The 27739-nt window shown below is 33.1% G+C and overlaps 5 protein-coding genes across 11 annotated transcripts; 4 read left to right on the top strand and 1 right to left on the bottom strand.

The window, feature by feature from the left end:
• The first annotated feature begins 1164 nt into the window (after window positions 1-1164).
• On the top strand, window positions 1165-8197 carry LOC7478939 (E3 ubiquitin-protein ligase RFI2). Its single transcript, XM_006375682.3, has 6 exons — window positions 1165-1655; window positions 3984-4153; window positions 5960-6018; window positions 6760-6785; window positions 6887-7280; window positions 7487-8197. The coding sequence occupies exons 1-6, from the start codon at window positions 1472-1474 to the stop codon at window positions 7950-7952; spliced, it is 1299 nt and encodes a 432-aa protein (XP_006375744.1). The 5' UTR covers window positions 1165-1471; the 3' UTR covers window positions 7953-8197.
• Window positions 8198-9361: 1164 nt separating this feature from the next.
• LOC7481727 (serine/arginine-rich splicing factor SR30) lies at window positions 9362-15069 on the bottom strand. Of its 7 annotated transcripts, none has more exons than XM_024583878.2 (14): window positions 14918-15069; window positions 14408-14500; window positions 14049-14114; window positions 13811-13885; window positions 13561-13669; window positions 13428-13474; window positions 13240-13297; window positions 12699-12748; window positions 12537-12593; window positions 12352-12464; window positions 12180-12272; window positions 10014-10047; window positions 9853-9921; window positions 9362-9747 (listed from the first exon to the last, which is right to left on the bottom strand). In XM_024583878.2, exons 2-14 carry the CDS (start codon window positions 14489-14491, stop codon window positions 9706-9708), a joined length of 897 nt encoding a protein of 298 aa, XP_024439646.1. In that variant the 5' UTR covers window positions 14492-14500; window positions 14918-15069; the 3' UTR covers window positions 9362-9705. The 7 variants fall into 7 exon arrangements, 1 of the variants encoding a protein (XP_024439646.1); XR_008057150.1 differs by lacking the exons at window positions 9362-9747; window positions 9853-9921 and adding exons at window positions 10274-10485; window positions 10581-10664; XR_008057147.1 differs by lacking the exons at window positions 9362-9747; window positions 9853-9921 and adding an exon at window positions 10274-10485 and having other exon boundaries at window positions 10581-12272.
• A 3535-nt stretch (window positions 15070-18604) lies between these two features.
• LOC7481726 (uncharacterized) lies at window positions 18605-20927 on the top strand. Its single transcript, XM_002319475.4, has 3 exons — window positions 18605-18816; window positions 19136-19226; window positions 20412-20927. The coding sequence occupies exons 1-3, from the start codon at window positions 18747-18749 to the stop codon at window positions 20530-20532; spliced, it is 282 nt and encodes a 93-aa protein (XP_002319511.3). The 5' UTR covers window positions 18605-18746; the 3' UTR covers window positions 20533-20927.
• A 1112-nt stretch (window positions 20928-22039) lies between these two features.
• LOC7481725 (60S ribosomal protein L22-2) lies at window positions 22040-23794 on the top strand. Its single transcript, XM_002319474.4, has 3 exons — window positions 22040-22201; window positions 22308-22550; window positions 23513-23794. The coding sequence occupies exons 2-3, from the start codon at window positions 22321-22323 to the stop codon at window positions 23655-23657; spliced, it is 375 nt and encodes a 124-aa protein (XP_002319510.2). The 5' UTR covers window positions 22040-22201; window positions 22308-22320; the 3' UTR covers window positions 23658-23794.
• Window positions 23795-24114: 320 nt separating this feature from the next.
• LOC7481724 (acetylajmalan esterase) lies at window positions 24115-27139 on the top strand. Its single transcript, XM_002319473.3, has 5 exons — window positions 24115-25391; window positions 25500-25721; window positions 26026-26174; window positions 26297-26570; window positions 26740-27139. Exons 1-5 carry the CDS (start codon window positions 25118-25120, stop codon window positions 26958-26960), a joined length of 1140 nt encoding a protein of 379 aa, XP_002319509.2. The 5' UTR covers window positions 24115-25117; the 3' UTR covers window positions 26961-27139.
• The last annotated feature ends 600 nt before the right edge of the window (window positions 27140-27739 follow it).

Here is a 27739-nt window from a genome sequence, read left to right as displayed (position 1 = left end):
TTTTTAGATCATTTTGATGCGCTGATTTCAAAAATAATTTTTTTAAAATAAAAAAAATATTATTTTAATATATTTCTAAGTAAAAAATAGTTTAAAAAACAACCGCAACCACACTCCCGAATATGCTAAATCATTTTTTGAACACCTAAATAATATCCCAATACTATCTTTTTTGTATATTAAGATCAAATCAAGTTCACGATTGATCTAAATTTTTAATTGCAATAAAAACACACATTATAAAACTTGTTGCCAATATTAAAAATAATTTTTTAAAAATAAAAAAATATTATTTTAATATATTTAAACAAAAAATAATTTAAAAAACAACTTCTATAATAACCTCAAACATTGGACAACACATACAAGTTCTCACAATCTTGTCAAATTCATTGAAGATTTTCAGCCAACAAACAACAAGGAAAATTAAGGCCTTGTAGATCTCCCTCATCAATTTTAGAAATATCTCACGATAATATATATATATATATATACCTCATGAAAAAAAAATCACTAAATAGATAAATAAAATTCTATAAACAAGAGCCCAAAAGTACAAACAAGCAAATCCGAATACAAATCCCTTCCCATTGTTCTCATTTTTCACGCTTGACCCACCCACTCTCGACCAAATCCAAATATAAAAAACACTCTTGTTACCTCGACAAGATTGCTAATTGGTTGACCACTTTTTTCTTGGTTTTCTCCTTCCTAATATTTTCATATATATTTTTTTATCGTAGTAATAAAAATCAAATATGTTGAATTAAGATTTTTTTATTAAAATAATATTTTTTTATTTAAAATAAAAATTTAAATCGATTTTATTTTAGTAAAAAAACTGGATTAATTCACAATACCGAAATAATCTATACCCAAACTGTTTTTCGATCTAATCTTGGGCTTGGGCGGTGGCGACACCGACCAGAACACGTTTCTTGTTCAATTTCACCTTCGAGATCAAGATAGTTGATGACTCGAGTTAAAAAAAGAAAAGAAAAGAATAAAACAATGTGAACCAACCCAAATCCAACAACCAGAATCCACAGACTTAACCCAAATAAATCTGAACCGTCCATCATTCCATTAAGACAGCAGTTACTATTACCCTCTAACAGCAACCTCAACCTCGCCTAAAATCTAACGGTCACAATATAATTTCCTACAAAAGATCAGATAAAATAAATCAACAGACAGAACACAGAAACAAAAACAACAACAAGAGAGAGAGAACTGGAAACAGGAAACAAGAAACTCAAACCCATCAACCAAAAAAACAATCCTGTTCTCATAATCTCTTGTAATTCACTTGTAATCGAATCCTTGATTTATTGGGTTTTTTCTTCTGGTTTTGTTTTTGTGTTTTGGTTTTCTGGTGGGGTAATTTAGAAAAAGAAAGAAAAGAGAAGAGTGTTAATTTATGTAGAGGAAGAAGGAAGATTGAAGGACTTGAGGTTTTGGGTTTGGTGAGATGGGGCTGGGGAACAGTGAAAATGACGTGATCGTGGACGATGGAGATGGAGGAGGTGGTGGTGGAGGATTGAATGGCAAGTCGTTTGGAGGGTCAGTTTCATGTTCGATTTGTCTTGAAGTGGTTGCTGACAATGGAGATCGATCATGGGCCAAGCTTCAATGTGGACATCAGTTTCATCTGGGTATGTTAAAAGGTTTTATTTTTGGTGTTTTCTGGTTTTGATTTGGAATTTTGAGATCTGGGTGCAATGTTTTTTTAATGATGCTTACGTGGGTATTTTTTGAATTTTGGGTTCTTGTGTGATTGGATGTTGAGTTACTGGCTGAATGGTGATTAATGGTTGCAGCTCCTTGTTAGATAGTAGCAGATAGAATTATGTGTGATCGTTTTGAGGCCATAATTTTATGATTTGCACCTGTTAGATCTTTCTTTTGAAATCAAGTTGTTGAATTTTTGTGGTATCCGATGTGATGCTGATTTGAAATTGGAAGTTAGATTTGTATCCCTGTTGAATTTTAGATTTTGCAATTTGCAATCAGAGATCATGAGACATCGGCTGTGAGTTTGTGTGATGGAAAAGAATGTGGGGTGGTTATGAATTAGGAAAAAGGTAAGAATGAACGAAAACTTTTACCGCTTCAAGTTACCTAACTAATTAGAAGTCATGCTTTGACAGAGCGTGCAGAGGATAGCTTAGTTTGTGAGGATTTCTCCAGTCCCTTAATGTGATTTTTAAAAACAAAAATTAGAGAATTTTACAGAGTGAAAAATACTAAATCCATAATCTTACTCCATTGAGAAATGCCTTTTGCTAAGCAATCTTGCTTAGTGTACTAAGGCTGCTTACCACCCTCAAATTCTCATTAATCTACCCTTTTTGGGTTTGTAATATTCTGGCATGGCTCAGGTTGTCAAAAATGCTTTTTTAACATGACACCATTGTTGTCAAAATCACGAGTTGAATTGTAAAATCACATGATTTTACAAGTCAACATGCATCTAACAGGCAAACTCGGACTAAAAACTCAAAAACCAGTAAAATCGGATTTCACTCATGTAAAAGCAGTAAACTAGGTTAAAATCATGCAAAATCATGATTTTACACCCGAGTTTATAGGAAGTATAAATACTTTCATATTAACTCCCCTTTCTCAATCCTAGTCCACCAGCCGACACTACCACTCTCTCTCAAAGCACTTTTTTTTTTATTTCGTTTGATCGTCTTAGTTGGCTGGAAGTTAGAATCCTCTTAGCAACAACTAGTATACATACTCTGTAGCTTCCTACAAAAAGATAACAAGCTTCATCATTAGCCATTACCAAAGTCTTTTTAAATACTCAAATCCAAAAGTCTATGTCTATGTCTATGTTGAACATAGAAAAATATTTCTTTATAATAAATAAACAATGGGAGATCCAATTTTATAAAGATTTAACCTACCATCATAAATACAAGAATTAAATAAAGTAAAGAAAGCCATGCTTGTGAGATGAAACAAAATCAACCAGAATCTTGTTTAGAAAAAAGAATTTAGGGTACTTTCATGAGAAGCAAGTGGAAACAAAACCAAACAAGACCCTTTTAGTAAAAGAATGCAGGGTGCAAAGGGAAACCAAAACAACAGTATAACAAGAAGTTAAGAACACTAACCTGAAAATTACACCGACCCCAAAATTGATTTCAAAACAGGAAGGAAGGAGAAGGAGATGATTAGACGAAGTAAAAAAAAAAATTGTTTTGAGAGAGAGAGTGGTAGTGTCGGCTGGTGGGCTAGGGTTGAGAAAGGGGAGTTAATTTGGAAGTATTTATACTTCCTATAAACTCGGGTGAAAATTGCGATTTTGCACGATTTTGACCAAGTTTACCGATTTTGCATAATTGAAGTCCGATTTTACTGGTTTTTAAGTTTCTAGTCCGAGTTTGCATGTTAGATATATGCTGACTCGCACGATTGATTTTACAAGTCAACTAGTGATTTTGACAACAATGCTCATAAGTACAATCCAGGAATACTAACTTTACAATTTATTATCACACAGCAGTAATTTCTTTTGGACCCATTATTCTTTTGCTATTCAAAATCAAATTTAAATATCAATTGTGTTATTGAAACGAACATCACACTAAATGCCTAAGAAGGGAAACAAAAGAGAACATTCATGATAGCATTTGTTGGAGAACATGGAATTGTGTCATGAAATTTGCATATACAATAATCTCTTCACAGCTTTTAAGTGCAGGCTCAGTGATCTTCCATTAGGAGCATCAACAGTGATTATTTGTGTGACTGAGTGCTTGGAGATGCTTTTTTTCTTTTATGTTTTGGGTTTTGGTATCACTCTGCTCTTGTGTTTGTTTTGTTCTCTTTGGAGACCACCAGCAAGATTCTTTCCACACAGTGGTGCATCAATGTGCTCACTTGTATTTCATCACTGACTTTGTACTTGACAAGTATTTCTTTGTTTTTTCCTCCTTTGGTTGAAATTTATCTTTTCATATGATCTTCAGACTGCATCGGCTCAGCATTTAATGTAAAGGGTGCAATGCAATGTCCTAATTGCCGGAAAATTGAGAAGGGCCAATGGCTCTATGCAAATGGTTGTCGTTCACTGCCAGAATTTAGCATGGATGACTGGGCTCATGATGAGGACCTTTATGACTTAAGCTACTCTGAAATGGTAAATGGATTTTTATCTAAATGAATACTTTACTTTTATACGGTTCAAGTGTATGGTAGTTGAGGAAACCTCATATTTATATTGAGTTTTGATGTTATGTGAAACCTTCAAGTACCTAAAACCTGTTTTCTTACTAAGTTGTCCCCCTAGGACCTCAGAATATATTATGTCTTTTGTTTCTTTGTATCAAGGATAGAATGTAAAAATGTCAATTTCTTTTGTTGTTAATTGCTTGTAAAACAAGAAGCTGTATAACTGAAAGTGCTCTCTAAGCAGTTTACTCCTTTGAAATGCTTAGAAAGCCAAAAGCCAAAAATGTAAAGCTAGGAGACACCAAATGATACAGGAGCAAATTCAAAGCACTATGTTAAGTTTTAAGGGTGACTGTAGCATGGTACTGTGCCAGGTTTCTTTTAGTTTGGTCTTTTTCCTTCTAGTTTACTTTTTTGCATTATTTATGATAATGTTTCTGATGGTTAAAATTAATTTTGATATTTTGAGAATTTTATAAGAAAAATCCCTTTCTCGTTTGGCCATATGATCCAGTTAACCAGCCTATGGCTATGTTTATTATCCTTTTCCTATCTTCCTACATCATTAAAGAAAGAAAATCAGTGTAGTTTAGCCAATATCATCTAGGTTTTTTAGATAAATGGACCAAGGTGGATAGGATGCTTGTGCACTTCCTTTCATGTTTATTGGACTGAGAAAGAAATGCAGGTTCCCACACAAACTTCAGTATTGATATGCTAACCATTTGATGCAATCAATATCATGGCCTCTTTCTTTTTCTCTAGTTTGGACCATAGGAAGTGAGGTTGAATTCTCAATCTTTTGTGCAACAGATACTGGTATCTTAAATTTGGACCGTTGACACAGCCACTTGGATAGGTTGGTAATTGTATTAGATCTCGAGGTTAAAATTTGTTTTTGTCCTTGGAACTGAGGCACAAGGACAACTTGCCATTTTGTATTTCCAACTCTAGATTCCCTGGATTTTCCTCAGGAGATGAGTTGAAGATGCCACCAAGGTGCAACTAAGAGCTTACTAAAGTGAGGTGGATGGAAAGGTTTTCTATGCTGTCTAATTGTAATCTAACATTGTACTTTGAATGCTCTATGCTGTTGATGCATCTTTTTCAAAAGTAATAGATTTATTCCTCTATCTACATTTCTCTTTATTATATGAACATGGCAGCAGGAATTCTTCCTGCCCAACACATGATTGTCTCAAGCTATCATGTGTGGGTAGCATTAATTGCTCTTTATTTTTTATTCATTTTTTTTTTTATCATATAATCTTGTCTATAAAGAAATTACCTTTTTACTATAGATGAGTGATTTGGATTTCATATATATATTGGTGAAATAATAAATATTCTCCGGCACGTGGATGCCCTGAGAGATTGCCATGTGCTGGGCAGGAGGAATTTCTCCTGCCTTGGGCACCAGGAATTTCTCCTGCCATGGGCACCAGGAAATTATTTTTTGTATTATATTAATGGCTTTATGCATGCATAGATAACTCATAGAAACGACACATCCTTCTGGACATTTACTTTTAAATTTCTTTGTGCTGTTGATACCTAGATTTGTGTTTTCTGCAAGTTTCTCAGTAGCATTTTTGGTTCTTGTGTGGGTATGATACGCATTTCAGGAATGGTTCGTGTTCCTGAACTGTCGCTTATGATGAATTCTGTGCATGTGGGAGTATTTACATATGCATGTGTGTGCAGGCACATGGATGCACTTCAATTGTATCTGACATGCAACTTCTTACTTATTTGGTTCTAAATGGTTTTACAGTCCTTTGGGGTTCATTGGTGTCCATTTGGCAGCCTAGCACGACTTCCTTCATCCTTTGAGTAAGCATTAAAATCAATTACATTTTAGAGCTCAAAGTTATTCCTGTTCCAGTTTCTATGCTTCACTTGGTATTTACACATCTTCTCCCCTTTTATTTTTGTGTTTGTATGACATTAGAAAATCTTAATATGGAAATCAGATGGTACTCTAAAGAGACTCTAGGTGAGAGTATTTTTTGGCTGAGAAAACTGAAGCTAAAACAAAGAAAGAGTGATTGCTGAAAACCGAATTCTGAATCATTGGGCACATGGGTTGCAGATTTGCTGTTACTATTTCTGGGAAATGTAGCCTAGTCCATAATTTTGAGGGGAGGGTTGCATGTGAGCTGCAGATTTCTAATGAAAAATTTATGTCCCAACGTGGTAGTTCTTTGGAAATGCAACCCAGTCCACGTTTTCCGTTATGGTATTTTGAAAGTTGCAAACTGCTATCTACCACAGAATCCGTGAACTTTTAAATTTTATTGGCTAATTCCCACCACAATCTACCTAATACAGAATGCCATGGCAATGGTACCAGATTTTGTTGGGGTAAAACTACGTGGTTCAATAAATAGATATAATAATTAAAAAAAAAATGGATAGGAGGATTGCACCAGTTCTTGTCTCTTAAAACTGCTTTTTGGTTCAAAGGGAGCAGTAGTTTTACTTTTTCTATATATGCAGTCCGCGTGGTTTTTCTATCTGTTTTCAAGTAAGGCACTGCTCTTTGTCTAAGGTTTTAATTTTTCTATGTTGCAGGGAAGGGGAATTTTCATCAAATGCATGTAAGAGATTCTCTATACTGTTTGAGTAATGATTTTCTTTCAAGTTCTAGAATGGAGGCATGATGGCTAACTATATTGACAGGACTGATATTATGATGCAGATCATGATTTACTGGGACAACATCCCATATTTGGCGAACATACCGCAGCAGTATCATCTGCTACTCATCCTTGCCCATATATTGCTTATTTTGGACCAATTCACCCATCATCTTCGAACTCCAGTGGCAGTGTTTCAGATGTTTCTAGTTTTAACAGTCACTGGAATGGTCCATCAGTACCTAGTGAGATCCCTAGTTCCTATGCTTTTCCTGCCATGGATGTCCATTATCACAGTTGGGAGCACCATTCTCCTCCCTTCTCTACGACGGGCAATCGAATAGGTAATGCAGATCAGCCTTCTGTTCCACCTGTTACTCAAAGGTCGGCTAGAACTTCTTCAGATCTTCCACCAAGATCAGGATCTTTCATTCATCCATTCCTTGTTGGTCATGGGTATGTATATCTTCAAAAAATTTAAATTCTTTGCCATGAAAAATGTAGTTAGAAAATCCATTATTTAGGCTTCTTGCTGACACCATTTAGGATGAAGAAACAGTTACTGCTTAGCATTTGAAACAGATGTCCCCTTTGTTTTTTACATTTATTTCCTTTTCTTTTGTACTGTATAATTGCTTCACATGCACCTCTTTCGTCCACAGTTCTAGTGCTAGACCAGGGAGTTCAGTTACTTCCTCAATGATTCCACCTTACCAGGGCAGTAACGCACGAGCACGTGATAGAGTTCAGGCCCTTCAAGCATACTATCAACAACTACAGCCTGGCAATTCTCCACCTATTCGCACACCAGTTGTTTCTGGAAGCCGAAGGTCCAGCAGTCATAGAGGCATGTCCCAGGTAGGAGCAGTGGCCTCATCATCCGATCAGACTGGCTTCTATTTCATTCCATCAGGAGCATCAGGTCGGAACTTCCAAGAAGCAGAAAATCCTCCTCCGCCAACTCGATTCCGTTCATGGGAAAGAGATCATTTGCCATCATTCTCATTAAATCAGGTTGACAGAGATTCAGGTTGGAGCACATTCCATCAGGCTGGTGGTGGTCCAGATCCCGGCATCAGATTCCGCCAAAGGCATGGATCCGAGAGAATGTCATCACAAAATCGGTGACAACTTTCATCATTATCCTTATTGGGTGAAGCAAACTACCACTACTGTGGCTGAAACCAAATTATGTATGCTTGAGAAATGACATCTAATGCTTGGAGTCTGTCGATCCTGACAGACGCAAAATACTGTTGAGTGGCCCTGAAAAACGATCTGTTTGGCAGCCACCTGGCTGTGTGATGGACTTTTGCCTCCTCTTGTTTCTTTGCCTTTGAGGATATAAATAAGATCAAATGTTGGATAGTAAAGTTGAACGGCCATCAGGCTTCCCCCCCACCCTCACCCACCACCACCACCACCACACACACACACGACGGGAAGTGAAGAACTTGACCTAAGCATGCATTAGTTAATGGATAGCAAGTTGGGTCCAGCATGCTGTATCCATACACTGGAGGTCCTGGCGCTGTGATGTTCTTTTTAAGTGCCGCCTGAACCTTTATTCACGGTTTCAGAGGGTGCTCCTCGCCCTTTATAATTTGATGACTCGCTTAGACTACTCTTGTTCTAATTTGATGATGATAATTTAATCCAAATTTAATGGAATTAGAATTACAAAGGAACTTGATGACTCGCTTAGACTACACTCTTGTTCTAATTTGATGATGATAATTTAATCCAAATTTAATGGAATAATAATTTCAAATTATAATCAATGAAATTTTTTTTGTAAGTTACTTTATTTAGTGGATATGGGTATTCATAAACTTGATTTAGATAAATAAATTAATCTTTCTCACACTTTTTTTATATTGAATAATAAATATTATTTGAATAATAAATTCTTAAATAAACATCCAAAATCTAGAGGATAAAATATAAATATTTGAATTTTTTTTACCCAATGAATAAAATATAAATATAATAAAAAATAAAATATAAAGATAATAAAAACTAGCTATTCAATAGAGTTTTTCCAGGTTTTTCAAGAAACGAGCATGTTTTTCTTCTTTAACCTTTTTTTTTTTTTTTTTTTTGCTTGAAGGAAAAAAACAGTGAGAGCACTACAAAAATAAATTAGCATTTTGAAAAATTTTAAATTTTTTTGGTAAAATTTCTTGCGTTCTTTTCTGAATTTATATTTTAAGATCGATTATCATTTTACCAAAAAGCTAATCATATTTTCTCGAGTATTCTCTGTATCTAAATTTAATTATTTTGTACATGATATAGAGATGTTACCGTTTAGCATCCTGCCCTACAGCAACAGCAACAGCATCAGGTCCGTGATCGTGATCTAAAACCGGGGGAATAAGCTTCCAACAAGAAGATAGAACTCTCTTGTGTTTTCCAAATATATATATATATATATATATATATATATATATATATATATATATATATATTATTTTGATATGGTAATATTAAAAATAATTTTAAAAGATAAAAAAATATATTTTTAAAACCAATGGTTTCCCAAACACCTGATAGACATGCCTTGATTCACAAATATGCTAAAAAACAGTTGTTGGATTCGCTAGGCAGTTGCTTTTCTACGTGGGCTTACTTGCAACTAACAAAGTAGCTTCGACAAACAAATTGAAAACTTACTACCACAGGCACATCCTGTAGTCTAAAAGATACAAAGCACTTGCGAATGCCGTTAAATCTCGATCTAAAGATTGATAAGTTGAGAATAATCTCATGGTCAATAGTCCAAATATAACTGTATACATGAGTCATGTCTAGCTTTATAGGTGTCGTCAAGTTCACCAAGAACATGGAAACGTTCCATGACCAAGCGAACAAGATCTCATCAACGATCTGAGTCCACCGAAAGGCTTCGATCAGACCTCACCTGTCAATTGCAACCATGATCAGGAATGGTCAGGTAAAAAATTGAAAGGCAAATGTACAGAATGAAATAATGGAGAAATCTTCTAAGCTAAGAGAATGGTCATACAGAAGGCGAACGGGATACACGACCAGGGCTTATGCTTGGGGTTCTGTGGCCATGTTTTCTGCGAGGAGGCTGCACATCACCAAGGACATCATAATACAGTAAGCAAATATGTAGCTGTATTCCAGCACACTGCTGATAATGGAATGAAGGCTTTCACTTACAGAAGCAAGAGGAGATCTTGATCTTGAAAGGGACCTGCAAAAATTTCCATAAAACAGAAAAGTACCACTAATCTTTAGAAGCAGCTCAAAAAAAAATAAGGAACCAAATTCACTATCTGATGAATGCTACCTCAATATTTGTTAATTCTTTTCCCAGCAGGTAATGACTTAAAACAATGCGTAGAGAAAAAAATACCAAAAAAAAACAGTATAGCACCATTACAATATTCCAAATGAAAAGGCATCTTCCCCATCCATACCAGAAGAAAGAAGAGCTACATCCTCCCTGCCGGTATCACCAAATCCAAGGAGAATACCAAACACAGGTTAAGGGTAATGTCGAAGCAGTTTCAAGCTTCTTTGTACCACTGATGGACGGGTGGCACCAATAGTGCTTACTTCACAGTAATCCAGCTTTAAAATCATAATCCCATCCAAGCTTCATCAATTCTAATGCTAATTGACACACCAACTTAATAGCATTGTGAGATTATTAGGAACCAACTTAATAGCATTACGAGATTATGAGGATTTTCCAGAGGTGCCCATCAACAAAAACAGCATTACCTCAAAACAAGCAAAGAGGTGCAAGCATATGACCACCACATCCCATCAAGTCCTTAACATCCAATCCCCCAGGTGGTCAGGTCGCTGCATAAAGCCAGATCAAGCAAAACAAACAAGGAAGACAAACAAGGTACGCTACTAGCCAACTCAGAAACCCTTTCCTGGTGGCACTTTTCACTCTTTCAAGCAAAGATTAGTTTTCCATTTCCAAAAGGCGGTTAAGATTTTATTAGCATCTAACCAAGATTGTCAAATTGGTGAAGAAGAAAGATTAAGAATAGCATGAAGTTGCACAGCTAGAAGGTTTATGTTGGAATGCCATGGTACAAGACACTTGATATTGCCACAGCATTTGAAATTTCCAATTATCAAGGAAAGACACCATCAGAAGAAGGAAATTACTGAAAAATACTATGAAATTTGGGGATTCATCCACTGACATACTAGCAGATACAAACAAAAACAAAAAGATTGACCAACAAAACAAATGAGAACGAAGATGAATCACTTAAAAGAGCCAGAAGATAACAGGCTCACTAAAATGGCAAGCTCACTAAGGAATGGAAGATAACAGGCAGGCACAAAGAGCCAGACATTGAGATCGAAGAATATGCTCTGTAGTAGTAAATTTGAAAATGCAAAGAAAGAACTACAATCATTACTCTACCTAAAATTGTGATCAGCCTCAAAAGTTTCTGCAGGTGTAAGTGGGCTTCTGTCGATGCTCCAGTAACTTAATCATAAGGCGTGTTTCTCATGCCAACAAAGATTTAACATTGACCAGTCAATCATGAAAAGTTAAGGACTTGGGACTTTCAAAACTTTTTGTAATAGAGGCGATAGAAATATGTTCTACCCGTGTGAATGTCCATTCAAAGACACCAAGAAGCTTTAGAACTCAAGTCAGATGCGTGCAAAACTGAAGCTGTAACCTTGGCTATTATGCTGCTCTAGATGGGATGAGTCAATGGTCATGAGAAACCAAGTTATTGGCTTATTGCTACTATTTCATAAGCTTTTGCGCATTGATTCAGTAAAATCGACCTTAATGAATAACAAAAAATTAAAAAATTAGATTATTTATCCACACTCTGGCTCTTTCATGTAATAGTTATAAAGGAATCCAACATTATAAGCTCTTTGGGAAAATGCAATAACAAAAAGACGTGCATGTCAAAATTGAAGTGATTTCAACTAAATCTTATAAAGGAATGAAGAAAAGAGTTGCTAATAAAATCATGGAAAACTCATGACTTATGATGTAAAAAGGAGGGCAGTAGGAAGAATAAAACGGCAACCAAATGCAGAAGAGAATAGAATGTTTACAGATTTATCTTTTCCCTAATTCCCTATTATCTTCCCATTTCTTGGATAATCAGCCCTTCTAATTTCCCTTCTCTTAGAAACCCATCCCATTAGATAAAAATGCAAATCAAGATGTATAAATAAATAAAAAAGGTCTAATGCAAATTGTAACACCTATCAACCATTTGTGATAAAAATGACCTTGAGTTACAACAAAGTAAAAACTTTGGTAAATATCTTATTGAACATCTTAAAATAACGACCAAGACAGAAAGAAAAGCAGAAATGGTATACCTTGAAAAAGATCGTGGAGATGATCCTGCACGAGAGCGAGAAGAAACAGATACAGATCGAGAACGCCGTGAATGTTTTGCCCTGGGAGACTTGCTGCAAAACAATACAATGTTAAGTCAATTATCATTATGGTTTAAACATACACATTCTAATCCATTATGGCAATGCGGACCTCCAGCTCCTGTCACTATAGCCTCCACTGCGACTTCGACTCCGGCTTCTTGACACATATGAACTGAGACTGGGGCTCCTAGAGTAACTCCGTCTAGAATCATACTCCCTCACCTAGAGAAATAAGACAACTAAGTAAAAACCAACATGACCAAGATCTAGCACAGCATACAGATCTTGACATACCCGAATATATGCCCTTGAAAATGCATTCCGGAACTCAGAGTCATCAAGCTTCTTGATCTACAAGGGAAAAACAGCATAACCATCACAAAACAAGCTTCCTATTAATAAATAAACCAACAAAATTTCCTAAAAGGCCACCTATAGTTAGTGGTAACAACTTACAGCATATTTCATGTCATCATAGTTTGTGTAGTCCACAATTCCTGTCATGCCTGCAAAAAAATTGCTAAAATAAATTACTAATACATTTAATTTCAAATCCAGAGTCAACTGCTGCTTCTACATCCAAATAAAATATTTCAAATTCAGCCCTCAAAAAAATAAAAAAAAAATTGGTTCATAAGCCTCTCTTTCTTACGTCCAGTATGCAATGCAACCACAAATAGCTTCAAATGCAGCATCTCTCAAAAAGCCAATTCAGGCAGTACCACAGCAGATATTAAAAAACTTTACATGATGCAGGTTTGAGCAGAAGTAGATGAAATTGTTTTCATTGTTTAACCCAAAGTACCTAATATTAAGAATATTTAAATATACGGTCCAAAGCCATATAATTGCCCTTCTACTCCAAAATTAACTTCAAAGTGAGAAACATGGACCAGTGAAAATCAATTACTTAAAAAATATTACTTCTGCTAACCAGTTTAACTCAGCCATTCAGAAACCGTGCAGCAAAAACTAAACGTAAAATTAATTCACTTACCACCACGATCACGAAAGACTTGAGAAAAGCAGACATCACCAGCTCGACGCATATGATCCTGATAATTGAATATACATGATAAAAAAAGAATTTAACAATGAAAGCCAACTGATCTCATGTCTTGGCTTAGAACACTAATACTCAAGGAGAAGCATGAACACAGCAAAAAAATTAAGGCCTGAGCATACCTTTAGGTCTTGCCATGAAGCAGAAGAAGGCAATCCAGTCACTAACACTGCATGACATTAAGAAGCAGTAAATAAACTATTTGATAGAAAATACATCATTACACTGCAAGATTGACATCAAAGTGAAACATACCACGATAGTCAGAGCGCTTGGAAGGCCCACGGCTACCACTGCTACCACTGTAACTGCTATAATGATCCACTGGTGATGAATGTCTTCGCCCACCATGGGCAAGCTCAACCTAGAAACCAAATTGCACCCAAACGAATGGAATTAATTGAAAGTACAAAACAGAAGCAACAAACCAAACCAGATTCAATATCATTAGTAGAAAAAAGTCATATATACAAAAAAAAATAGACAGGAAAAGAATAATACTTACCCGTAATCTACACCCATCAAAATTATATCCATCCCGGCCACGAATTGCATCTTCAGCATCACGAGCTTCTTCAAACTGTAACATAAAAGGAGTCAAAAATTTACATTAGCAAGACATAAATCCAAGGGATGGGAGAAAAAAAGGTACTTCAATGCAAATAATGGATCCAAAGTGCACATACATAGGTAAGAGTTATTTCCCATACAATTCTCCCTAATGTAATAAAAAAAAATCTCACCTCAACAAAAGCATAGCCTGGAGGCCTTGGCGGGATTTTCAAATCAATGTCGACAATGGGCCCATACTGCAATTAAAAATCAACACAAGTCAGAATCGACGCAATGCCAATAATAACACACGATCAGAAATTACCAGACTAATAAAATGCATCAATCCATTGTATCAAGCACGGTGCCGCAGTTTAGCCAGTATTTTCAAAAATCTTTTCCCGAATTATAAATCTAGAATGCTAAACATCACTGTGTTTTCACCCAAATTCTTAACACTTCGCATCAACTTCCTAATATTAACTCACCAATGCTCGATGATCGCAACAGCACTCTTTCGAATAAAAAATTAAATTATAGAGTGCAATACCTTATAAAACAAATCTTCAACTTCCCTCAGGCGAATATCACCAGGAAGATTTCCGACGTAAAGTGTTCGACTTGCTCGGCTCATTTTTTTTCTCTGAAAAAACACTAATTATGATTAAACCTGAAGACAGCTATAATAATTCAATTTCAATTAAAAAAAATAAAATATAAGAAATCCATTTAAAAAACACACAGAGTTCTTGCACTGAAACAGTGATTTTGATGAGTAAAAAAACACTAAGTTTATTAAAAAATATATCTAAAAATTTTAATTAACAACATAAAAATAGACATGAACTGAGAATCTTAGATAAAAAAATAATAAATAATAAATAAATCAGCTGATTAATATTACCAAAAAATAAATTTAAAAAAAAACACGCGAATTAAGAACATAAAAATTCATTAAAAAACCGAATTTTAGTAAAACAAAATTGGAAGAAAATCAGCTGATTATCAATATATTGAAATGAAAAATTGGATTGAAAAAAAAAAGAACTGAAAAACTGACCTTTTAGTCAAGACTTAAGACTGGAGAGGGAGTTTCTGAGAGCTTTCTCGAGTTCGTAAGATTCTTCTCGAAGGAGAGAGGAGATTTAAATTTGAGGAGGTGTTTTCCTGTGTTACCCTTAAGTGTTATAGTAATTCATTTGTTTGCTTGGAAAAGCAATACTTTTTAAAAAGTATATTTTTTTATGTTTAATAATGTAATAAAAAATAAGTTGAAAAATATTTTTTAGTATTTGGTTATATTATAGAAAATAAGTTTGAAAATTATTTATTAATATATTATTTTTTTCAAGTTTATTAAAATAATAAGGAACAAATCTTATAAATTAAAAAGTTGAATGAGAATAAAATTGAAAAAAATATAATTTTATAAATTATCTCAAATAAAATAAATAATAATAAAAATAATATAGATCAAATTTAAAAAATAAAAAAAATAAAATATAAAGAAATTAAGATAATAATAATTAACATTTCATAAATTATTTCAAAAAAAAATAACAATAAAAAAATAAGACCAAATTTGATAGATAAAAAGGTTCTATAAAAAAATGATAAGGGAAAAACAAATAGCAATTATAAAAACGAGGACTAAAGTTAATATAAAAATTAAATTTTAAGATATAAAATTAAAAAATAAATATTCAAAACAAAATATATATAGCAATCAAAATTTTGAGAATCAAATTTGATATAATCAGCAAATAATATGATATTTCTAAATTTTTCACAACTTCCGGAAAGTGTTTTTCGTCCAAATTTTTCAGAAAAATACATTCCTGGAAACCAAGTCAAATTTTTCTTTGACTGGAAAGTATTTTTCATTAACTAACTTTTTTAATGTCAAACAAACATAGAAAAGGATGGAAAGTAGTTTTTCCAGAAAGTGAATTCCGGGAAACAAAATACCCTAATAGTTAGTTTATTTTACTGTCACGTGTCACTTGATTATTTGAGTTTGACGGGAAAATGATTTTAGCCGATGATTGGTCCCTGTACCCTTCGTATTGTTTTGACTGAGTCTCTCTACATGTTTGTTTTTTATTGAGTCCCTATTTGCTTATAAAATATTGATGAATGACACGTCACTCTATGTTTATAAATATAGTAATAAAAATTAACTTTAAATTTTAAATTAAAAAAATTATTTATCCTAGGCATTAAATATTAAAGTAATGCAATATCAATTCTATGTTTTTCTTTTAACCCAACAACTTTCTCTTTCTATTTAATTTTTATAATTATTATGTCAATTATTTTATTTTCAAGCATGGAAGGACACGTCAATCATTTATCAAAACCAATTTTGTAAAACATACAGAGACTTAATCAAGCAAAGAGAATCGCTGAGGAGCTTATTAAAACAATTTAAAAAGTATATGGATGGACCGTCGTAAAATTCACGGGAAGTAATGTTTGAAACGTAAACTATGGGAGCCGCCCAGACCACAAAAATTATATTATATTGTGTGGTTGGAATTTCTATGCTTTTGTTTTGTAAGGTTGATTTTGATTCCCCGTGTGATTAAACTACTTTACGCGTACGTGTTATGACGTGGGGGAATAAAAAGAACTTTAACGTGAAAAATGTTGAGATTGTTTTGATATTTTTATTAAATTTAATTTAGAGGATTAATCTTTAATTTTTTTTAAATTGATTTCTTACTTAGTTACTTCAGGTGGTTTAAAATTAAAAGTAGGTTTAGAATTATGATATAAATTTTTTTTTGAAATGCTTCAAAATATTTTTTTATTTTGAAAAAAATTATTTTTAACAATAATATATTAAAACGATTTTAAAAAATAAAAAATATATAATTTTAAGTAAAAAAATATATAATCTTTCAAAAATACGGTTGGACTACAAAAACAAACATAACTTAAATTGTATTAGAGTTATTCTAATATAATTCAGTCAATTTGATCGTTTAAAAGTAACCTTACTGAACAATAAAAAACTACAAGGAAAATAAATAAAAGAAAATGACGAAACAAACTAAAAAAACTATTGTTTTAACTTCTTTTTTAATTTGGATTTAAAATCAAACCTTGTAAAAGTTATTTTAAAATAATTTAGTTAATTTATTAATTTAAAAATAACTAGAATGACTGTTAAAAAAATATATAAAAATAGTATAGAAAAAAAAAGATAAAAAAGGTTTCGTAATTCATATCAACAATGAAATGAAGCTCCGCAAAACATATCATTTCTTTTTAGTTGAGAAAGATAATATAATTACAATTTATTCTTTTTAAATTTACAAGATAAATATTTTTTTTAATTTGAAAAATAATTAATTTGTAAAATTAAAACTAGGGTAAGATCTGAGTGATGAGTCCAAAGAGTTGATTCTTAATTGAAAAAAATTAAAATAATATTATTCAAATCATTTTTTTTAAATAAATTAATTAATAATTAACTCTTAATTAAATTAAAACCATATCAACCCGAGATTTTGATAAAATAAACAAGTTTTTTCTTTTTATTTTTCATTTAACTGACGGGTTCAGTCATATCATCGATCTCCTAGAAAACTCAAAGCAAAGCAACAGAGAAAATGTCCGTGACATTCTTGTCCCTGTTCGTGCTGGTTTTTCATTTTTTAATATATATAAACAACAAAACCAAATATTTGGCACCCAAAGCGTGACTCTGACCATGAAAAGAAAGAGTGTATGAGATGGGGGTACTAAGTGTCGTTTTTTAAATTAATTTTTATATTAAAATATATTAAAATAGTTTTTTTTTTAAATATTTTTAATATTAATAAATCAAAACAATTTAAAAATACGAAAAATAACTCTAAAAATAAAAAATCAAGATCTTGCAAACTTTTGTTGAACCACGGGGCTTAACACCCCCTAAAACATGAAAAAAATAAAAAATTCGCATACAAGGTACTGTTGTTTAAAGCAAATTCAAAAAGAAATTCTAAAGTCATTTCGATCTATAAAACTCATTCAGCCTAACGAATCAATTTACGAATCAATTTAGTAAATTATAAACTCAAAGTTTATACGGTATTAAGTTTTATATTAAATAAGTTTTTTTTAAAAAAGAAAATGATGTTTATTTTTGTGGTTTTTTAAAAACCTCAAAACAATATTGTTTTATGTATTTTTTTTTAATTTAAAATCAGGACAATTCATTGAACCATGAATTGACCCATTTGCAACTCAAAATTTTAAACCAAGTACCGAGTTGCATATTAACCATGCTTCAAATTAGATTGATTTAAGAGTTTGTTTGGATTAAAATATATTTTTTATTTAAAAATATATTAAAATAATATTTTTTAATTTTTAATATCAACACTTTAAAATAATAAAAAATACTAAAAATATTAATTTATTTTTTTAAAAAAATATTTAAAATTCTTGAAAATCACTGTTAGAATACATTGACATCGGGGCCCCTCTTATCAATTCAACGAGATCACGTGTTGAAACCAGTCAAGCCACTTTTTTTTTAACAAAACTAATTCTAAGCTTTAATTTAAACATATTTTTAGTATATTTGTTCATGTATTTAAAAAGTTTTTTATATAAAGTTTTAAATTTTAATTATTTTGACACAATATTAAAATATATATATATATATTATTTTAATAAATTTTTAATAAAAAATAATTTAAAAAAAACCAGCGAAAACAGAACATCTGGCTTTAATACTCCACACGCTACCTCGTTGCCTGTTTTGCCTGCCCGCGGTTTCTCCTGAAACCGGACTTCTCTCTCGCTCGTCCTATAAACCACCGCAACAAAAACAAAACATAAAGGGAACCTCAATTGTCTCTATCTCCCAGACACAACAAGATTCTCTCGTCAAAATGGCTGATGCTAAGACCAAAGTAGAATCTTTCCGGGAATGGGTTGTTGACCACAAGCTTAGAACTGTCGGTAATTCATTGCCATTTGCCTTTCCTTCTCATTGTTTCTTTTTTGATTTTTTGTGATATGGGTTTTTTATTTGATTAATTGTTTTAGAGAAAAAGGGGTTTCTTTTTAAATTTGTTTTGGTGCCTTACTTTATATTGAATCGAAGTTGTTTCCTCTGTGCTTCAAAATTTTGTGATATGGTTTTTTGATTTGATGGTGTTTTTCGAAAAGGGTTTCTCTCTAAATTTCTTTTAGTTCTTTACTTTATGTTGGATCAGAGTTCCGTTCTTTTCTTGGTTTTGTGATGTGGGTTTTTTGACTCGATTGTTTTGCGACGAAGGGTGTCTATGGATTAGTGGTATTGCGGGTTCATTCGCCTACAATTGGTCGAAACCAAATATGAAACCCAGTGTCAAGATCATTCATGCCAGGTAAAGTTTCTTTCTTGGTTACTTTGTTTATTAGATTTCTTGTTTTTTAGCTTCCGTGACGTGATCCTTATTGCATTTGTGTATCTTATGAAACAAGAAGAAATTATGATATAGTGAACATGTATGTTCCTGTATATTGCTGTAGATTTGAAGGAAATAAATTTGAAGTTTTGAGTTTCATTATTATCTGTTTCCCGGGTAAAAGAATAGACCAATGCATGTTCATTTTGGGCGTACCTAATTATGGAAAAAGATGACCCTTGGAAGGTTTTTAGGTGACTTTGGTAATTTAAGAGATGATCAGAAAGCAACCTACTTTGAACTTGTAGGTACTTGAGCGAACAGTTAATTGTATATTGGTGTCGTGTGATGATCAGTTAAGAGCAGCAAGTGTTATGTTATGTTTGAGCATTTAGCTGTTGGCCGATCACGCCTCAATTTATGCCGTCATTGTTGTTGGCTGCTTGACTTTTGTGTCTTTACCTAGTTCCTGAATTAAAAACCAAATTACAGAATGATAGGGGATAAATGACAACAGGTTTCAGTGCCACCCCAGCTCAATCCTGTCTCTATAAACAAGTGACATCTAGATAGGGATACTCTTGAACATGGAGTGGTTATTCTTGGTCTTGAAATATAACTGTCTGGGTGCAAGTTCTGATCTCTACCGTTGAATCTGAAAGTGGCCCTTCCTAATTTGTCTGTTCTGGGTGCAAGTTCTGACCTCTACCGTTGAATCTGAAAGTGGCCCTTCCTAATTTGTCTGTCGTTGATTCACCATATTTTGTGGCATTAGAATCAATACACAGTTAACCATGGGATTGAAATCTGTGTTGTCAGCTCAGAACGTGCTAGACTTTTTATGGTAATTCATATTTATGAACAGTGTATGGAGGTCTGCATTCTCCCATGGCAGCTGGCACCCTCATTTCCATGTTCAATAAAGAGGGAGTGAAAGTCATCTAGAAGCATGTTTTTTTCCTCATCGTGCTGTTGATGTTGCTGCCATTGTTAAATGTTCAAGTATATAATGCATTGTTTGGCGGTTGCTGCGGGCAGAAGTTTTTCTTCATCACTGTTTGATACCCTGTGTGCCTTCTTCCTGATTGCCCTGTTCATATCTAGTGTGATGTTCAAAAATATATTTTGCCTTGTTAACCCTGACCTCTTCCTATCGGAATTCAGGTTGCATGCACAGGCTCTCACCCTGGCTGCATTAGCCGGTGCTGCTTTGGTTGAATACTCCGACCACAAATCTGGAGCGAAGGCTGAACAATATGCAAAGTTCGTCCCACCCAAGGACTGAAACATTCAAGATATGGGGCCTCCAATGAAAAGATAACAACAACCATATTTCCTTGAATGAGCATTGGTTTTGTTCTTTCTTATCTTCTGGTTGTAATTGAGTTAACTTAATACCCCAATGATTTAGCAGTCAAATATCCAATGAGAGAATGAAGTGAAAAATGATTTGTTTTCAAGTTTTTACTCCTAAGAAAATAGAATGACAGATATTGTAGAGAGGGATAAGTGGTGGATGAGTGGATTATTCTGATGATCACACCAATTAGCAGTTAAATCCATCACTAGTTTCATTGTTTAATGATCTGTAATGAAGTTATGATGTTGAAAATTATGTTAAGAATTGTTAGTGGCCCGCTGCAGTTGATATGCATTTCGAATATTGATTCATTATAGCAAGGATGCGTGTTATAGCCTCCTGGTCCAATCATGATTGTGATAGAACAGGTTTTGTACTCTTATGAAAAGCAAGTGCAGATGCTGGGGAAGGAAATTTGCCATTTGAGATCTAATTATTCAAATTAATTCTACTCAATTTTTACTTTCCAAGATGAGGGAAACGATTGCCATGTTAGTTCTTTCATCGAAGCTTTCATCGATGCAGATGTAGAGTCGGCTCTCATCTCTAACTAATTTATAAATTTAGAAAAGAAAAATGATTTAATAATAAATTAATAAATCTTTTTATAGACCAAACTTAGGTCTTAATCTCATAAAATTATTATTTTAAAAACATGTTTGAAAGTTTGGTTGCATCTTATAAGTTTGGTTACAGTTTAAAAATTAAAGTATTTTTTAATTGGAAATATATTAAAATAATATTTTTTTATTTTTTAAAAATTATTTTTATATCAAAAACATTAAAAAAATATTAATTTAAAATAAAAAAAATAAATTTAAATTTTTTCAAAAATATTTTTAAAACATAAAAATAAAAAATTTCCTAAAAAATATTTTGTATCAATTTCTCATCTCAACTTTCTATTTCCATCTAAAATTCTCTCTTGGTCCAAATAAAATATCATTTGAAACATAGCCAAATGATGGATTTACACTGAAGAAACGTACTTTCATGATTAAAAATCAATGGCTTTAATTATAGCACTATGCATTTATTTTTGCCATTTTTTAAATTGTTTTTCTTCTAAAAACATTACTTTCACTGTTTTTTTAATTATCTTTCTTTTTAAAACATTAAATTAAATTGTTTAAGAATTTTTAATATATTTTTAATTGAAAAACATTACACAACATATGTAATAATAAGATGAATATAATGCTTAGGCATTTGAATTTTTTATTAGTAGAGAGGTTAAGATGTGAAATTAACAATATAATATTTTATGAAAATTGATTATAAAAATAAGTTTTTATCGTATATTTTTCTTAAATAAAATAACATCATTTTAATATAAAAAACCTTACAAATTAACTTAATTAATAATTTAATGATTTAAACCTTTTTCCTTGGACACGTATCTAACAAGAGGCTGAATTATCATCCTGAGAAATCTAAAACACTAAGAACCGAAATGGAATGTTTAACAATTTATAAGGGCTAAGCCGCAGCTTAGTAAAAAATAGAAAGCCACCCTTATAAACCAAACCCTAGTCTCACCCTCTCTTTTTCTAGTAGACGGCCGCTCCATCTCTCTCGCCTGCAGTCTCCACCGGTAACTCTATGGCTCTCTCTACATTTTATCTCTTTTAAATTGAAGAAAGCTTGTGTTTCTTTTAATTATTGATGTTTTCTTATTTATTTTGTGATTGCAATTTCAGGGAGTAATCGAAGATGAGTAAGGCAACAGCACCAGGACCCAAAGGGAAGAAGAAGGGTGCGACCTTCACAATAGATTGTGCAAAGCCAGTGGAGGATAAGATTATGGACATTGCTTCATTGGAAAAGTTTCTTCAAGAGAGGATCAAAGTTGGAGGCAAAGCTGGTGCTCTTGGTGATGCTGTTACTGTTACTCGTGAGAAGAACAAGATTACTGTTACTTCTGATAGTAACTTCTCCAAAAGGTAAAACCCTTTTCTTGCTTTGCTGTATGTGTTGTCATTTTTGGGTTTCTTGGGTTGCTTGAGATGATATAAGTTTGCTAGTGCTGCTTTTTGCTAGTGTTTCTTGGTCTCTTGACTTTCTTAAAACGTTACGAATGGAATCGTTTGGTATAGTTGTTTTCGGTGAATGGTGAATGGTTTCTTTGTTGTCTAGATGATAGTAATCTGTTGGAGGTTAATCATATAGACAATTGGAAATGGTGGGAATCTGTTTTATAGAAGAAGTCTTAGGTGATCAAGAAGCGAAACTTTTCGGAGGAGACTGGTGTTGGTTTTAGTTTGTTTATATGGTTTTGTAGCATTCAGAGATCATGATGATTAGGTTTTCGTCTTGCTACACTCAATTTTTGCATGGAAGTTTATAATTCTTGTTTTGCACTGGGAAGCCTGCTTGTATTTCTCTTGGTTGAGTGGCGGATCATGAATATTATGCGACCTGGCCTGGTTTAGTGGAGTGGAAAACCAGACAACCAAACACTCTGAAACCTAGCTTATCCTGTTTTTTTCAGCTTACTTTTCCACTTTTAACATGTAAATATTACATTACTGAGAGGATTGTTTTTGGAATATCGATGAATGCTTAGGGCTAGAACACGACCTCTTGGGTACTTATTTCACAATTCGCATGGTGTAGAAATCTACGGTGGTTATATATATGGTCTTATTTCCCTAGTTGCCTCACCTATTTCTTCCTGTTTTGTTCTTGTCATTTGCCATTTGATTTTGCATGAATCCTGTCTTTTTCCCTAGAACATGGACTGTTCGGTTTCTATTTCTTGTTCATTTGCTTTGATTGTAGAAATTGCCATAACACCATTCAATTCCTATCCTAACTTTTTACCCAAGTCATTGTAGCCTCTGTCAGCAATGCTATTTTGTTTTGTGCCCTATCTCAATGATTTCCCATTTTGATTTGGGTACAGGTATCTCAAGTACTTGACAAAGAAGTATTTGAAGAAACACAATGTCAGGGATTGGCTACGAGTGATTGCATCCAACAAAGATCGCAATGTGTACGAGTTGAGATACTTCAACATTGCTGAGAACGAGGGAGAGGAGGAAGATTGAAATTTAGGTCTCATAGCCTCGATCATGTTGTTTCCTCAATCGAACCCCCTCCATTTTTTTTGTTTGATCAAGTGATCTGTAAAACATTTACCGAGTTAATGTTTTATAATTTTATTACCAAGTTGGTTCTTTTGCAATATTGCAGCCGCTAAATTGAGAACCTACCTGCCATTTAGCATATCTGGAATTTGCTCAAGTTGTCTTTTACTATGTTCTTCAACTTTGATTAGTTATGGCCTTCGAAATCCGAGTGCTCTAGTGATTTGATCTGAATACCAATCATTGAAATTTATTCAGGACTTGGTGGTTTCTGGCTTTGTATTAGTTTACTTTTCATGCATCGTTTATTCTTCTTTTGCATGCCATGCCAGGCTAAAAATATATTTGGAAGAAAAAAAATTAATTTCTTACAAATACATTCAAATCATATAAATTACTGTTTTCATAAAAATAATTAAATTCAATTTGAAATGGGATTACAGAGTAAACCTGTCGACTGATAGGGTTCGTTCTACCCTGTAAAGCTACAGTAACACATGCATGGAGCTTTGTTGGCTACAACCAAAAGTTGTTATAGCTTTAAAGAATCACATTCATTTAGGCAAAAAATTTATACCTAATTTTAACAATACATAAAGCATCCTCGACCTTCAGCTTGTGTGATGGAGAAAAGAGAAGACTACAATGGGCAACCTGAGCTTTCTAATGTCTGTCTGATAAAGTCTAACAATTTCCCCATCAAATTGTACCACACAGCATAATGCGAGTAGGTTCACCATCAATTAACGTGCTTGTAAACTGGATCCTCTTAGGTTAATTAGGAACATAATTAGCAGTTTGAATCGCTAATTTGGTGTGGGATTAGAGATGTTTACTGGATAATGTGATTCACTAAACAATGTTTCATCATCCTATTCTGCAAAAATATATATGGCTAGCTTTTCTCACTTTGCGATATTTTCAAAGACAGCACCTTGAGGAACTCATGCAAGCTTTTCTTTTTTAATATTTATGCTCCTTTTTTTTTCTGCCCTTAATTGGAAACTTGAATCGATCTAAATTAAAGTTATAACCCCATTTGTTTCATATAAAATTAATTTATTTTTAATAATCAAAGAATCATTTATGATCTTGATCAGTTTTTATAGACACGCATTCTGTAGAAACAAACCTCAGCTTTATGTATATTAATATAAAAGAATCAGTTATCATTTTAATTATTACTTTTTTTAATCAGTTTTTATAGATGGAATTCGCCCAAGACAAATCTTTTACTGTCTTGCTAGGTTGTATGGCAGCCTATTTAATTTTCATTTAATTACTATCGACAGGTTGTTTTTCTTCTATTCTCATCCTTTCAATCTCTCTCTCTCCCTCCCTATATATATATAATTGATGCTTCAATACCATTAAAATAAAAAGAAAGTGATAATAACTATTGATCAATTCCCTCTTGAGCCATGGCTAGCAAGAACATGGCTTTCTTTCAAGTTCTTATAAGCTCAATTTTTCTTCTTGTTTTCCCTCGGTGTTCATGTGAGGCATATGATGATGTAGCCAAACTCAAGCAATGCAGGTTCAATGCAATATATAATTTTGGGGCTTCGTTATCAGACACAGGCAATCAAATTATAGAGATTCCTCAGGTTTGGTCTACCAAACTTCCCTATGGCCAAGCTATTCATAAAGTAACTGGCAGATCCTCTGATGGGTTGCTGATAATTGATTACATTGGTAAGCAAACATTTTCTTCTTAATTTTTCTTCTTTGATTTGGTAAGCAAATATGTAGCTAGTTGGTATATATACCGAATGTATTTAGCTGTCTTTGCAACTTTTGCAGCAAAATCAGCAGGTCTTCCCTTCCTGGAACCCTATTTGAAATATCAAAATGCAACAAGTTTCTTATCTCATGGAGTGAACTTCGCTGTTGGTGGCTCTACCGTCTTGTCAACGAAATTTCTTGCAGAAAAGAATATCTCTAACGATCATGTTAAAAGCCCTCTTCATGTACAACTTGAATGGCTGGACAAATATTTACAAGGATATTGTCACGATGCCAAAGGTTACTATCATATCCATACCTCTCATTTAAGTTACAAAATCAGGTCCTGGCAATGTAATTTCTATATGTTCTTGCCAAAGGGTATTTAGTGACCGTTTGCCATCGCAATGCACTTTGCAACCCGCGTTTTGCTAGCAAAAACATGCACTAAAAATGATGCTTTTGCCGCGGTGCACACCATGTTGTCAAACAGTGCCTTAGTCTAATACATCGATCAATGTAAAGTGAAGGACAATATTATTATAGGATATTTGTTCAAGTTCAAAGTTCAAGTGGTTCCTGATCACTTTGTTATATTTGATAGATTGTCAGGAGAAGCTTGCATCATCTCTGTTCACAACTTTTGCTGGAGGCAATGACTATGGCACTGCATTCTCCCAAAATAAAACTCTTGAAGAGGTGAAGAATAGCCTGGTGCCCGCATGTGTGGAAACCTTGAAACATGTCGTCAAGGTAAGTTAACATGTCTTGATTTAAAGTCTGAATCAACTTTTTCCTTGCAGAATTTCTTGGCTAATGTGACAATTTTCACTTGATCTTTTGATTAATTCTGATATCTTGTTAATTGGTTATAGAAATTCATCCATCATGGTGCTCGTAGAGTCCTTGTCCATGGACTTCCCCCGTCTGGTTGTGCACCACTATTTCTTACAAAATTCTCTTCAAACAACTCAGCTGCTTATGATGGATTTGGTTGTCTAAAGAGCTACAATGACCTGTACAATTATCACAACGATCGTCTCAAAGAAGCCATTGAAGAATTGAAGAAGGAATACCCTCATGTAGATATAGTGTACGGTGATCTTTACAAAGCAATGCAATGGATTATGGACAATTCTCGACAACTTGGTGAGTGCTTTTTTTTCCCTTCTCAACTCAAGGAAGAGCAACAACATTTCTTCAGACATGAACCACATAAACTAATCTAATTTCTTCAAAAACACTTCGATTATGAGACATCAGAGGTTAAGTATATGAATATGATGTGATTTTAATATGATTACTTCGTTGTTTCCAGGGTTCAAGTCAGTAACAAAAGCATGTTGTGGGCCTAAAAGTGAGTACAATTTCATCGATAACTTTCATAAAATGTGTGGAGCTCCAAACATACCAGTTTGCCAAAAACCTAAGCAGTATGTCTACTGGGACTCCGGTCATTGGACTCAAAATGCAAATAAGCATCTGGCAAAGTGGCTGATTAGAGACATCTTCCCAAAGTTTCACTGCAAAAAAGTTTGACAAGCTTCAATTTTGTTAAGCAAATAACAATTGTTGTAAACTTTTATTTGTTATGTTATCTTCGTGATTCTTAATCATGATCAATAGTGCTTTTGAAAACTATGAAATAAATATCATAGGATTTTATTAATTTGTCCATGTTTTGCCTTTGCACAAATATGAAATGAAGATTATAAATATATTTATTTGGGCCTTGATCCGCCTTGTTCACTTAACCTCTGAATGTTGTAATATCATGATCATGCTCGATCCAGTTAGGTGTAATTTTTTTGGTCAAGCTCTAACCAATTTAGAGTCAGGTAGCTAGCTTGTATGAAGTTTCTAAATACCCTTCTTTGATGAATTTACTAAAAGATTAGAGCTGGGCAATCACCACCAGAAAATTATAAAGCTCCAATGAAATACTCTATCAGCGAGTAAATACAATTTCATCAGCAATTTAAATTGTCAATAGATTTATTGAAAGAAACATGCTTTCAATAAAAATTTTGTTTGGGATTTGCTATTCATTAACATTTATAATTTTGTCATTTATTCAATTTATTCAATGTCCTTTATATATTTTTCATGGTAAACTACTTGGTTTATGCCCTAAATTATGAGTTTTTCTTTAATTCTGATTTACCTAAAAATTTTATTATTTACGTGATAATTTACATTTATAATTTCAAAGACGTGGTCAAATTAAGAGTTATGCTTGATAGCATAAAACTGGATAATTTATTATTTTTTATCGGAAATATGAATTTTCTTATTCAATCATTACATAAATTATACCA

The sequence above is a fragment of the Populus trichocarpa genome, chromosome 13, assembly GCF_000002775.5.
Source record: "Populus trichocarpa isolate Nisqually-1 chromosome 13, P.trichocarpa_v4.1, whole genome shotgun sequence".
Lineage (NCBI taxonomy): Eukaryota > Viridiplantae > Streptophyta > Magnoliopsida > Malpighiales > Salicaceae > Populus > Populus trichocarpa.
This window is presented reverse-complemented; position numbering and strand designations above follow the sequence as displayed.